The following is a 15,586-nucleotide window of genomic DNA, read 5'->3' on the forward strand; positions in this document are numbered from 1 at the left end:
CAAACATACATTGAGTCACGGCTACAGTCACGCCACAATAAAGAGCATCTAAACAACATTTATTGTTTGAATTTCAATAAAATTGACTGCATTTCAAAGCTAAGACTTTGTTTCATATCAATAGTAAAAAATAACAAAGCGTATTGTGATTATTGGATGATAAGTGCGCTACAAATAGTGTTTAGTGAAGCTTTGTTCACACATCAACTGAAAACTGCATAGACTAATAGATCTCGGTTCATCAAAATGAAGATTGAACAAAAACGACAATTCGATATTGTCAACCCAGGCATAGGGTCTACATAGCTGACATGTTTATCTGTTGTAGTTTATGCATGTTTTTTGCACAATATAGATGCTGAAACAGTCAAAACTTGCCATCGGAAAAACACCATTTAAAGGTGTTAGCAGAATTTAGTGGTGAGGTTGGGAATTGCAACCGCTCACCACTCCCTTTCGAAGCACATAGAGAAGCTACAGTGGCCGACACAGGACAAAGATGTCGTCATCTGAGACAACAGAGAGTAGCTAGCGCTCTGTAGAGCAGTTTGTCCGCTTAGGGCTACTCAAGCCTGTAGTGCTTCAGTCAGAAATTGAAGCTTTCGCGCCTCGATCGCCCCCCGGTAGCCGGTCCCAGTATAGCTCCTAAACCCCGCCTCTCCATGTATTAGAATGGGCGCGAGACACACTAAACAATTTAATTACACTTCAAATAATTGTTTCCTAAAGATGGTTTCTGTCATTTTAGGCAGTTTTTATTACAATAATTTCATTTCAAGTGTTCGTTTTTTAAATAAGTTTAGTTTTAGTGAGTTATTTGATGCTATAAAAACGAGGGGTGTGACGTCATGATTGACAGCTGAGATTGACGGCTTCTCTGAGTGAAGTTGTCACTGAGGCACTAACGGACTTTTTTCTGGATTTTTGGGAGGAGATTGGAGCTTTAGCTTTAATTTCTACACTTCCATAACTGTTTATTTCACACCAACATAATGAATTGTTCTGCATCTGCGAGAGTGTGGGCGGGCTTTTGATAATCGCGCCTCTACTTCCTGTTCTCTACTGCGCAACTCCGGTCCCGAGATCGCTACTGCGCAGACTCGGTCCCAAGATGTCAGCGCCGTGAGCGGGCCTATGAAAGCTTCAACTTTGGTCAGCGGAAGTCAATGAAGTCGCGTCGTCCATATTTTTTTACGGTCTATGGGGCTACTGTAGAAACATGGTGGTGCAAAATGTTGACTTCACTGTAAGGGGACCCGCAGTGTATGTACCGTATTTTCCGGACTATAAGTCACACTTTTTTTCATAGTTTGGCTGGTCGTGCGACTTGTATATCAAAATTAATTCATAGAGACTGACAAGAGAAAACATTTACATCTACAGCCACGAGAGGGCGCTCTATGCTGCTCCTGTAGCCTACCCCTGTAAAAATTTACTGAAAACTGAAAAACTGTAAACTGAAATATTAACTTAAAAGACAACTGAGAAAGACTGAACACAAACAAAATGCCCCCAAAAAGAAAATCCAGATTACAAACTGCAGGTAGTAAAATATGCAGCCGAAAACGGTAATCGAAAAGCTTGGAGTTAGAGACTTGTGAGGGACTGGCGAAAAGCAGAGGTGACTTTAACTGTAATGAAGAAAACAAAGAAAGCTAATCATGGACTGAAAGCAAGATGGCCAGAGCTGGAGGAACGAGTCCACAGATGGGTGCTTGAACAACGCTCTGCCGGGAGAGGCTTGTCAATGGTGCTTTTACGTCTCCACACCCTGGTAGTTGCCAAGGAGTTTAATATAAAGTACTTTGCAGGCGGGCCTTCTTGGGGTTACCGCTTCATGCAATCTCTCTATGCGACTTATAGTCCAGTGCGACTTATATATGTTTTTTTCCTCCTCATGACGCATTTTTTACTGATGCGACTTATACTCCGGAGTGACTTATAGTCCGGAAAATACGGTAGATAGAAATGGCTCATTCTAAGGTAATAAAAACATGGTTCATTATGTAAGGTCTTTATACACCAGGTGTGCACGAATAGTCGAATATTCAATCTGTAATTAGTATTCACATTTTTCTGCATTGCTTTGCTGGCCGTAAATGCAGTGAATCCATGATAAATCCCACTACAATTCGCAGTTATAACTAAATCCACTGGGTGGTGCTGTGGAGCGTGTTAATAAGTTGATTGTATTTGATCACATAATGACGTTGTCTGCCTCGCGATGTTTGGAATTACTTAGATGATCTTACAAAAGTTACTTTTGGTAAAATTAATTAATGAAACTGAGTTATCATAATCTAATGCCTTTATCATTTTCTCAAAATAACGTCATTTAAATGCCTATAATGGCACTCATTCAATCCTATAATGCACCTCAATGAGTGTACAACCAATGTATACTCACTGCCTAGCCGCTAAAGAACACTGATGCACTGAATGCTCCGCTGCACTTCAAGCACACTCAGTGTCTGAATTCACTCACTCATTTTCATTCACTGTACTATACTAGAGAAGTAATGTTATTAATAGTGAATTGATTTTTGGCTACAGCCTATATTTGCCCACTGAACAGCTTTCTTCTAAAATCTAGGAGCTGCCTTGTTGTCTACTGTTTACATAGGTAACTAACTGGAAACACAGCAACCCTAGGTGACTGATCTGGAGCACACTTCATGACTGTTTAAAAACATTCCTCGCTTGAAGCTCAACAAAGACTCAACACAATTTATTCCAAATAAGTATGCTATTAGCATGTTGCTAAGCTAACAATATAATGTGATACTATAATGTGATACTTTCACTCGGCGGCCATCTTTAAAACGCCTTTATGGCATGCAAGTGCAGCTCCTATCACTTTGAATGGAGAAACATCAAATTCTCCAAAACGGTTCGCCAGGCTTATGATAAAACTTCATATTTGAAATCACCAATGAAATCGGACAACTTTCTCATAAATTTTGATCCTAAATGCTCAAATCGTGTAAAAATAAAAAACACTAAAAACACTGCCTGTTTCTATAGCAACCGCAGCTTCTAACGGCAGCTGCAGTGACGCGATGACTTTACTAATCAACGATTGGCTCTTTCATTTTTTTAAAAGCGGGGCATATTTGCCATATTGGGCGTTGTACTTTCTCCCATTCATAAGTAATCGAAGTGCTCTGTCTTCCTATATATAGTCTTTGGTGATACTCTAATAAGCATACAAAGCACTCAGCACACTAAATATTAAAACAGTCCATTTTAAACTTCATTTAACTGTTTTTATCAATATTTTTCAGCATTGGATGACATAATATATTAATTGACATTTTTCTCACTTCATCCACCATTTTGGAATTAGCTTATTCTGGAAGTGCCTTCTATGTGAAGGAATTTGTACAGATAAAGCTATCGAAGCATAATATTAGCTTATAGCTCACTAGGGCTTGGAGCCTTGAAAGTGTAGAAAGACACAGGAGCCTTCAAAAAAATGAAAATAGTCCTGTGAATTAAATCCCTGAGGTATCTGAGAGGAGCTAAAATTAGATCTGACATAAGCAGGAAGTGCGGTGTGCTTCAGAGGGTGTGGCGGCTGGCTGCTCCTGTCTGTGTGCACTGTCTTATGCCATTCTTCAAAGCAGTAGTTATAGCACAAAATACACATGAATGAGCATCAGAAGGAATCTTGAAAGATACAGTACAGCTTACTGAAATGTATCATGTCTCATGTAATCGCTCAATCAGTGTTTTAACTGTAGAAAGGTGTTAATGAACCTTAACCTTACATTTACCTCAGAAAAGTCACTTAATGTCCACAGCCGGATAGTTGGTTGGAAAAATTAACTCTAGAAAGGAGCATTTTGCTAAATATATGCAATATAACATATTTATTTTTATTATATTTATTATATTTTTTACAGGTTCTTCAATATTGAATGCGTGTTTGAATACATCCGTCATGAAAACAAGTTATGACAGCCACCGTTTAAGTATTTATATTTCAAAAACACAAATTGGAGTAGAAGCATAAATATGTAATCAAAAAGTTATATTACAAAGTTATTATTATAAAACTGCATTATGTGCAATTTAAAAAAAATTATACAAATCAGTTGTTAATTTTAACCTCTTATATAATAATAATGTTGGAAAACAGCATGACTCATTTGTCCCTATCTATTCATGCAAATGTAAAAATCAAGTTGAGTATCTGATATGTCTGGGATACAATTTTCTTTTGAAAGCCATTAGAAAGATTCAAAAGCATACACACAGAGTTAATCTCTAGATCACTAAGTGTTTGATAACATCTGGTGGTAATTCTGAAACACACCAGGCTTTTAGTTTAAGACTCCAAAGAAGAAACCACACATTCATTCAGTAATCCAGAAGGAGAAAAAAAACTGCCATGGAAAATCACATATGAGGGCAAAGAGAGAAATCAACATTTCCATCTGAGAGGCACAGAGATTTCCATGCTCTTCCCACTACCATATTCTAGATTAATTCATATAATCATACCCTTCGTTAAACAGATTTGTTTAGTTTGTCTTTTGAAATTAAAGAGTTTAATGTACTATGTGAACATACTCAGCCCTCAGTTCATTCACAAAACAACTATAAAAATGACTGATTCAGAAATTGGCGTGGTTATTATGACATCACAACCATCACTACATCAATATTTGGCCACCCAGACTTTTACATACTATATATCTATATACTCTTTAACTCTATATTTTATGCTCTTGCTCTTTTCATCAGAAAGGTTAGCCAATCCTGACATAGGTCAAGTCTTAAAGGTACAGTTGCAAAGAGTCTGTTTAATTCTAAATGTCAGAGGGTGAAAAATGGTCTTGAAGAAAAATATTTTATGCTTGATAAATACTTTATTTAATTTAAGAATGTGGACCTTTTGGGCCAAAATAAGATGCTGAAAAGATTTAGAATATGGGTAGTTTAAGATATAAAGACCAAAGTGAAACTCCAAAGTGACAGAATGTCATTCATGCTCATCCCTCACCTGAAATACGACGCGTGATTTCTCCAATAGATATGTCCTCATGTTCGCACCGATGATGTGATACCTCTTATCAAAGCCGATCTCAATGTATTTCCCAAATCGACTGCTATTGTCATTCCTGGTGGTCTTGGCGTTGCCGATGGACTAGAGATGAGAACAGAAAAGACATAAGCTTGAGTTGAAGTACTGGACTGACCTGCAGGTTTCTTTGTTGTTTCAGTTAGAAGGGAACAGGGTTAAAAGTTTAAGGAGCACACAGAAAGGTTATTGATTAAAAAACAGTGTGACAGGAAGATCATGTGTGTAGGAGACGACATAGAGCGTTGGCTCTCTGGGTCTCTACAGCAGGTCAGGAAGTTGATACTGCCTCTCCCACAGAGCAGAAATCTGCTGAGGATCTCTGTCAAAATCATAATCAGCAAGCAACTGATCCTAACCAAACCTAACCAAGCTCAGATCATTAGTGTTTTTAATGTGGTTTTCACACTGGGTTTTAACAATTTAAATCTAGGTCTGGACTAGAGTTTGATTTGACCGATTTGCCCTTCACAGGACTCTTTCACATTGCATTATTTAGCTCTGAACAACTATGTATCATCAATGTGAGTACTAGTGTAAACACCTGCTAGGCTCAACCAATAGCATGAGTTCGGGGGTGGGGCTACCTGTCTGTCCAATGCATGCATAACTATTATGCTAGTTGCTATTTTTTTGCAAGGACATTTTACCAATTCCAAACCACATTAATCTTAACTACTATCGATTTTGCATTTAATCATTAAAGGTCCCGTTTTTCGTGTTTTTTTGAAGCTTTGATTGTGTTTACAGTGTGCAATATAACATGTGTTCATGTTTCGCGTGTAAAAAAACACAGTATTTTTCACACAATTTACTTATCTGTATACTGCTGTTTTCACTGTCCTCAAAACGGCTTGAAAGATTTCCCTGTTCTATGAAGTCCCTCCTTCAGAAACACGTAACGAGTTCTGATTGTGCCAGCGGTTCCCGTGTTGTGATTCGACAGCAGCTTAGCGCACGCAGAGCGCACGTTACCGGAAAGGTCACGCCTCTCACCATAACGGGGATGCATGCGCTCAATGATCTCTAAGTACAGCGTCCCTGGGAAAGCCAAACAAAGGTGACTTGACTCCGGGATGAAAATAACAGCGTCTCGACGACATGGCAACAAACAAACTATATACAAACGCAACCGAACGCAACACTTCCTCTTATCCACGCGGGAGCAGCAAGACCACGCCCCCTTTTTCGCGTACTCTTGTGGGCGGAGGTTAGTCGACAAACTGCTCTACTGACGTAATTAAAGCAGGATGTACAGGGATGTAGTCCCAACCTGCCGTTCGCTGTAGGCTTTGAAAGGGAACTTCTGTTAAATAAAATATCTCGCTTGGCATTGAACTTTGAGCTTTATAATTTTACAGGTATTATATATGCTCTAACAGCAACATTACACACTAACTAAAGTTTGAAAAATGGGATCACGAAGAACGGGACCTTTAATAAGTGATATATAATTATTAAGGAAGGCAGGAATTGAAAAGTGCCCTATATTCAGGTGTGCATAATTATTAAACAGGTCTACTTTTACAGTCAAAAATTATTGAAGGCTCACAAGAAGGATGCAATACTAATGCAATACTAGAAATTGCAAAATGAAAGGGTTAGTTCACCCACAAATGAAAATTCTGTCATTAATTACTCACCCTCATGTCGTTCGACACCCGTAAGACCTCCGTTCATATTCGGAACACAAATGAAGATATTTTTGTTGAAAGCTGATGGCTGAGAAAGGCTTCAGACAGGCCTCCATTGGCATTCAGTACATTAATACTCCCAAGATCCAGAAAAGGCACTTAAAACGTCGTTACAAAGTCCATCTCACCACAGTGACTCTACAATCATTTTACGATGCGACGACAATAGTTTTTGTGCGCAAAAAAAAATCTAAATAACACCTTTATCCAACTTGTTATTGCCTTCCGTGTGTGCCTTCACGACGCATGCGCGAGAATATGACGCAGATCCGGCGTTCGGACACATGACCCAGAAGCGATTTGTTGACCAGCAGAGGAAGACGCGCGTGTCTAAGCTGTTGGATTCTACATTGATCGTGCTTTAGGTCTCGGCGTAGTTCTCAAAATGGGACTAAAGTGTGCATTTCATGGATTCCCGAACCCCGGCGCTACGTCATATTCTCGCACATGCGTCGTGAAGGCACACACGGAAGGCAATAACAAGTTGGATAAAGGTGTTATTTTGATTTTTTTTTTGCGCACAAAAACTATTGTCGTCACATCGTAAAATGATTGTAGAGTCACTGTGGTGAGATGGACTTTGTAACAATGTTTTAAGTGCCTTTTCTGGGTCTTGGGAGTATTAATGTACTGAATGCCAATGGAGGCCTATCTGAAGCCTTTCTCAGCCATCAGCTTTCAACAAAAATATCTTCTTGAGTAATTAATGACAGAATTTTCATTTTTGGGTGAACTAACCCTTTAAGGCATGACGAACAAACAGGAAAACACTCATTGGTTCAGCAGGGTCATACAAAAACAGGCCAAGAAGAAAAATCGAATGATAACTGCAAAAGAAAAATTTGAAATTAAAGGTGAAGAATTAGGTGTGAAACCATCAGGAACCCTTTAGTCTCCAGTGCCAACATTTTCCAGAACGGTAACCTACCTGGAGTCTAAAGAAAGTACAAGGTGTCAGGATCTCAGAGACTTTGCTATGGTAAAGAATCCTGAAATATGACCCACACTTAATAAGAATCACAAGCTGCAGTGTTGTGAAATACACAGCACGATATCACTCTTACCACTATTTGAGGAATTTATCTTCCAGAATCTAACAGTAAGTTTTGGGAGCTGGTTTAAAGATTCAGTGTGTAGTATTTATGAGGATCTAGTGGAGTATAAAGACCTTACATAATGTACCGTTATGTATTTTATTACCTTAGAATGAGCCATTTCTATCTCCATACACCACGGGTCCCCTTACAGTGAAATTGGCATTTTGCGCAGTCATGTTTCTACAATAGCCCTAAACGGACAAACTTCTCTACAGAGCGCTAGTCACTCCTTGCTCTCTCTGACGACGACATGTTTGTCCTGTGTCGGCCCCGATTGCTTTTCTATGTGCTCCGAAAGGGAGTGGGGGATGCAATTCACAACCTCACTGCTAGATGTCGCTAAAAATCACACACTATGTGAAATACCTTTAAGTCCATCTCCTACCCTGAAAGGTCCGTCTTGCTCATTGTTAGTAGCCACTCACAGCACGACTCTCTTGTCACCACTGCTGTTGTCGGACTTGAACTGGTGCTGGTCCTTCAAGATACACTCTCAACCTTTCGGTCTATAAACCATTCAACAGTAAAAATTTAATTGACGTCCAACAAATAAACAAAATATATAATACAGATGAACAATTGATAAAGCTTGGGTTGCTGAATATTAGATCCCTTTCCCCAAAAGCGCTTATTGTTAATGATATTATTACAGATAATAATCTAGATGTGCTCTGTTTGACAGAAACCTGGCTAAAACCTGACGACTACATTACCTTAAATGAGTCCACCCCCCAAGATTATTGTTATAAACATGAGCCGCGTCTGAAAGGTAAAGGGGGAGGGGTTGCTGTAATTTATAATAATATCTTCAGTATTACTCAGAAGTCTAGTTTCAAATATAATTCCTTCGAAGTTTTGGTGCTTTATGTAACGCTATGTAGTGTACATGATAAAACCCGTTCAACATTTGTGTTAGCTACTGTATACAGGCCACCAGGGCATAATACAGACTTTATCAAAGAATTTGCTGATTTTCTATCAGAGTTAGTACTGGCCGTAGATAAAGTACTAATTGTTGGTGATTTTAATATCCATGTAGACAACGGAAAAGACGTAATGGGATTAGCATTTAAAGACACACTAAACTCTATTGGAGTTAGGCAACACGTGTCAGGAGCCACTCATCGCCATAATCATACTTTAGACCTAATATTGTCACATGGAATAAATGTTGATACCGTTGAAATTCTGCAGCAGACCGATGACATCTCAGATCATTACTTAGTATCATGTATACTTAATTTAGCTAAGGTTGCAAAGCCGCCCCCTCGCTTTAAAAATGGCAGAACAATCACTGCCGCTACTAAAGATTGCTTTTTAAATAATCTTCCTCATCAGTATCATCTGCTCAGCATCCCAGATAGTATAGGGGAACTCGATGTTGCAACAGAAACTATTGACTCTCTCTTTTCCAGTACTTTAGACACAGTTGCTCCTCTGCGCTTAAAGAAGATTAAAGAAAATAGTCCAACGCCGTGGTACAACGAGCACACCCGGGCCCTTAAAACAGCAGCCAGAAAAATGGAGCGCAGCTGGAAGAAAACAAAATTAGAGGTATTTCGTAATTCGTGGAAAGAGCACATGACCACATACAGAAAGGCCGTAAAAACTGCTAGATCTGCTTATTTCTCAACTCTCTTGGAAGAAAACAAACACAACCCAAGGTATTTATTCGATACAGTGGCTAAATTAACCAAAAATAAAGCTTCAACTTCTGATGATTGTAAACAGCACAGCAGTAATGACTTTATGAACTTCTTCACATGTAAGATTGATAATATTAGGAAAAATTTTTTAACCATGCAGCCGTCTACTACAGTATCACATCAGACAGAGTATTGTAGTGTCACTGAGGAAAAATTACACTCATTCACTGCTATAGGAGAAGAAGAATTGGCTAAACTCGTTAAATCATCTAAATCAACAACATGTATGCTCGACCCTATACCAACTAGGCTATTAAAAGAGATGCTACCAGAGGTCATAGATCCTCTTCTTAATATCATTAATTCATCTTTGTCATTAGGATATGTACCGAAAACTTTTAAGTTGGATATTATTAAACCACTTATTAAAAAAACGCAACTTGATCCTACAGATTTAGTCAATTATAGACCAATCTCAAATCTACCCTTTCTGTCAAAAATACTTGAAAAGGCAGTGTCTTCACAATTATGTTCCTTTTTAGAAAGAAATGGTATCTGTGAGGATTTCCAGTCAGGATTTAGACCGTATCATAGTACTGAGACTGCTCTCATCAGAGTTACAAATGATTTACTCTTATCATCCGATCGTGGCTGTATCTCTCTATTAGTGTTACTCGATCTTAGCGCTGCATTTGATACTATCGACCACAACATTCTTTTGAATAGACTCGAAAATGATGTAGGTATTAGTGGAATTGCATTATCATGGTTTAAATCATACCTATGCGACCGTTATCAGTTTGTAGTAGTAAATGAAGATATGTCACACCGATCGCAACCTGTACATGCTACCACTGGGAGATATCATTAGGAAGCATGGCGTTAGTTTTCATTGTTATGCTGACGATACTCAGCTCTATATTTCTTCACGCCCTGAAGAAACTTACCAATTCACAAGATTAACGGAATGCATAGCTGATATAAAACATTGGATGACCGGTAATTTCTTGCAACTCAATTCAGAAAAAAAATAATTTTTAATTATTGGACAAAAAAGCTCCACAAGTAGTAACCTAGAATACTGTCTAACACTTGATGGCTGTTCTGTCAAGTCCTCGTCGTCAGTGAGGAACCTGGGTGTGCTCTTTGATACCAATCTTTCGTTTGAAAGCCACGTTTCTAGCATCTGTAAAACTGCATTCTACCATCTTAAAAATATATCTAAATTACGGCACATGCTCTCAATGCAAAATGCTGAACAGTTAGTTCATGCGTTCATGACCTCAAGGTTAGATTATTGTAATGCTCTACTGGGTGGTTGCCCTGCTCGCTTAATAAATAAACTCCAGCTGGTCCAAAACGCAGCAGCTCGAGTTCTTACTAGAACCAGGAAGTATGACCATATTAGCCCAGTTCTGTCAACACTGCACTGGCTGCCTATTAAACATCGCATACATTTTAAAATCTTACTTATTACTTACAAAGCACTAAATGGTTTAGCTCCCCAATACTTGAGCGAGCTCTTAACATATTATACTCCATCACGTCTACTGCGGTCTCAAAACTCTGGCCAGTTGATCATACCGAGAATATCCAAATCAACTGCAGGCGGTCGATCCTTTTCCTATTTAGCACCTAAACTCTGGAACAGTCTTCCTAACATTGTTCGGGAAGCAGACACACTCTGTCAGTTTAAATCTAGACTAAAAACACATCTCTTTACTGTGGCATACACATAAAATCACTTTTTCAATGAAATGATTGTTAGGCTGCATTAACTAGGTCAGCCGGAACCGGGAACACTTCCCATAACACCTGATGTACTCGTGACATCATCAGAAGAATGGCATCTACGCTAATGATAGTCTCTCTGTTTTATCCCGAGGTTTACTGCAGTCAGCCGGATCCAGGCCGTATCCAGTTCAGATGGTGGACCTGCGCCCAGAGAAGACCAACACAGGCCCCCGAAGTGTCTGCAGAGACCGTGATTAGACGCCCCCTGCAACTGCCACATCGACACGGCATCTCAATAAACCCGTCTCCGGCGTGTTGCCTCTGATCATTCGAATATTGCACTTTAATAATTATTTAATCAACATGATCCTCAATAAACCCGTCTCCAGCATGTTGCCCCCGGTCCCTCGAATATTCTGATCTATTATGACCTCTGAGCTGTAAAGCTGCCAGAATAATAATAATAATAATACGCTGTTTGTTAATTGGCCAGAGGAGAACTGGCACCCCGACTGAGCCTGGTTTCTCCCAAGGTTTATTTTTCTCCATTAGGTCACCTAATGGGGTTTTGGTTTCCTTGCCACTGTTGCCTCTGGCTTGGCGTGCTCAGTTGGGGACATTATTATTTAGATTTATTTCGATGTTTAGTTGAAAAATGTAAACTAAATTAACCATTTAAACTAAATTACTGATCGAATTATTGATCTAACGCCCACACTGTCACTGTATGATACTTGAAATGTTTCCAGAATGGCTATACAGCTGATTAAAATTATGCTGCATTATTTTCCTGTTTAACACTGTAAAGCTGCTTTGAAACAATCTACATTGTTAAAAGCGCTATATAAATAAAGTTGACTTGACTTGACTTGACTATAAAGCCTTCAGACACATGTTGTCTATAAACGGTCTTCATGTATTTCACAACATTTCAGCTTGTGATTACAGTGGTGTAAAGTAACGAATTATAAATACTCTCGTTACTGTAATTGAAACTAATTGAGTAGTTTTTCTCAGGAATTGTACTTTATTAAGTAATTTGAATATTAGTGTACTTTTTCTTTTACTTGAGTACATTTTAAGTGCTTTATCGGTACTTTTACTGCACTACTTTCCCTAAACCTGCCATCTTTACATTATATGTTTATTTTTTTTCTGTCAACGTGATTGGCTAAGGCGAATAATCAGTCCTGTGACTCCATGCGTCACACGTGCGACTCCCGTCAAGCACCCAGCCTAGAGTGAGAGGCACGCGCGCTTTATGAAAGGGGGTTGTTGCTGGTTACTGTATGATGACTGAAATCTTGAAATTGCCTTAAACAATTACTAAAAATTTACTTTAGAATATTAATATTTCTGAAGTGTATTCTTTTTACAGAGAAAGCATCCATTGAAATTAAAGCAGTACATGCGTCTTGGAAAGAAAGAACTCTGCTTTTTTTAACGTAAAATTGTTAATGTTCAACGCTTTGCAACCTTTTTTAAAGAGCACCTATCATGGCATTTAAAATGTTCCAAATATTGTTTTAGAAGTCCCCAACAACAGTTTTGCATGCATGCAATGACAAAAAAGACTTTAGTTTTCTTATAATATGCATTTATTTTTACCTGTTTTGACAGCGATTCTCAAATGATTCCTTTAGTGATTCACTTTTCAAAACCCCGCCTTTACGTGACGCTAATCTGTGGTGATTGGTCCGATGACCCAGTCAGTTGTGATTGGTTTAGTCTGTGCAGATATTCTCGGAAACGGAACGCCCATCAAAGTCTTATAATGACAGTAATTTGTTAATATGTGTCAGGAGTTATGAATATGAAAACCGCGTCGGTACTGTTTGATTGTAATATGAGCCTCAGCTGATCTCATTCATAAAAAAACTCCTCACGAAGACTCGCGACAAATCAACATCCCTCAGGGCTTTTAGTTCAAAAGTGTGCAGATGAGGAGACATATTGATAGATTCTCATATGTCTGTGTCAAATTTCTAAACAGAGGAGTATTTTTTATTCAATACTTCCTCAAAATGGGCAGAAATAGCCTAATCATGAGCGATTGAGTCTCTTATGTGTTGTTTTCAATTCATACTGGCAGCCGGAGGGCGCTCTGTGCACATGTAGTCCATGTACAGACAGACGAAGAAGAACCATGTGCCATAATAGAAGTCCATAATAAAAGCTTCCTGAGATCGCGAAACATACATTTGACGACTAATAATAAACACTCAATCGCGACGATGTATGGTTTGTCTTCAAGCCACTTAGTCTTCAAATGCTCATTCTTGGGCAGATGAAAAAAGTTTGCTTTTGAGTCGCACTTCAGAACACAGCGTCTCGTGGCCATGATGTTTTCTAGTTTTCACTGGGGTCTTGGAGCGCAATAAGTGGGCGTATCATATTCAAACAACTTGACAAGTTGACGTCATCTAGTCAGAGAAAAAGCTTCGGTCTTCTAACGATTCTTAAAAATGACTCCGAGTCGACTCTTACTTTTGAAAGAAAATAACTATATATACGGTGCACTGTCATATTTCAAGCTATCACAGGATGTTTTTGTTCACTTAGATCTATGTTACACACTACATGAAAGGTAAATTTCAAAATTCCATGATAGGTGCTCTTTAATTAACCGCAAGAAAACCTCTACAGAATGGTTGTCATAATGTTACCAGATTATTGGTTGCTTTCTCAAATATTACATGGCTGTATTTTTAGTGCTACCAGTCAAAAATAAAACTTGGAGAAATATTGAAACACTGAAATACTGTTGGTGATCTCTTGTTTTTTTGTTCTTACTGAGAATCATCCATAAAAGAGTAAGCTACATTTTTAATTTGTAGGGTATAAGGTGGAATAACATTAATAGCATAGTACTCCCTACTCTTGAGTACTTTTAAAATGGCATTTTTTTACTCCTACTTTGAATAGTATTTAGGACAGTACTTTTTCTTAAGTATGCTTTTTCAGTACTCTTTCCACCACTGGATTCTTATTAAGTGTGGGTTATATTTCAGGATTCTTTACCATAGCAAAGTATGAGATCCTGATACCTTGTACTTCTGGAGACTCCAGGCAGGTTGGAATTAGTAAGATGTGCTTGGGAAAAAAATATGATCAGAATATCAAATTGCATAATAATGATGCATGCAGTATACAGTATGTCCAATGGTAGATTGGGGGAGTGTTTGGGATAAAAATATATAAATATTTCACATATTTCATATATTAAACATCTCTTTTATCATAAGGCTATAAAAAAAAAAATCAATGCTCATGCAAAGGGCATGGGAGACTCGAATCTCAATTAAGTTCAATAATACACCCTGTATTATTGAAATCGATTGAGATTCGAGTCAACAGGGCAAAAGGCACACTGAGGTAAAAAGTGCATTAAATTTTATTTTCTTAAAATCGAGTTACAAAAAAAAGCGTAAAAAGCGATACAGCGAGAGGCGTTACACTCTTCGTAAGTTGAATACGGAAGGTGTTCTGGTGGAAGCTAGATATTTTACTTTATAAAGTTTTAAATATGGATATTTTTCTTCCAAAACCCCATTGATTTGCTTCAGAAGGCCTTTATTAACCCCCCGGAGCCGTATGGAGTACATTTATATTGGATGGATGTACTTTTTGAGCTTCAAACCAGTTCACTGCCAATAAAAAGCTTGGAAACATTAGGATATTTATTCATATAACTGATTGTGTTCATCAGAAAGAAGAAAGTCATATACACCTAGGATGGCTTGAGGGTGAGAAATCATGGGGTAATTTTCATTTTAAAGTGAACTAATCCTTTAAAGTGTGCCTTTAGCCCGTTTGTGGTCACAGAGCTTTTTTCTGTGATAATCCAAAAGTCAATGAAAAAGTCCAATTATGTTTTTGTCGAGGGAACCAGGGTGATGCTAACTTACGGGATGGAAATACATCATCACTGCAGCACATTATTTGTGAACAATAATGCTGCATTTGGCCAAAACAAGGTAACATAATATGACCCCCCCCCCCCCCCCCCCGTCCCCCATCCCCCGTCCCCCATAATTATAATATTGTAATTATTCCACGTAAAATTTGTAACAGCCTTCATGTCTAGAGATCCCATGATGCTTTTACATGCTGACAAATACTTAAAAATGTATATGGAGGTAGGTAGTTTCTGAAACATAGTGATTGTGTCCGTTTTAAGCATGTTGAAGAAATATGTGAGTTGAGGACAGCATATGAGCTTTATGGTAACACAAAATTTACCCTAATACACATGTGAGCACTCAAACACACATAATCTCTCTCTCTCTCTGATGTAGTGAGGGAAATGAGCCCTGGGGAGATGAAGAC

The 15,586-nt window shown here is 38.4% G+C and overlaps 1 protein-coding gene across 3 annotated transcripts in view; it reads right to left on the bottom strand.

Moving 5' to 3' along the window:
- myo5aa (myosin VAa) overlaps nucleotides 1–15,586 on the bottom strand; it is a 133,816-nt gene that overhangs the window by 75,630 nt on the left and 42,600 nt on the right. For all 3 annotated transcript variants that reach the window (XM_079826075.1, XM_079826073.1, XM_079826074.1), the window contains exon 6: nucleotides 5,009–5,152. In XM_079826075.1, coding sequence (XP_079682201.1) covers nucleotides 5,009–5,152 — 144 coding nt within the window. The remainder of the gene's footprint in view (nucleotides 1–5,008; nucleotides 5,153–15,586) is intronic.

This window comes from Gobio gobio (assembly GCF_949357685.1).
Source record: "Gobio gobio genome assembly, chromosome: 9".
Taxonomy (NCBI): Eukaryota; Metazoa; Chordata; class Actinopteri; order Cypriniformes; family Gobionidae; genus Gobio; species Gobio gobio.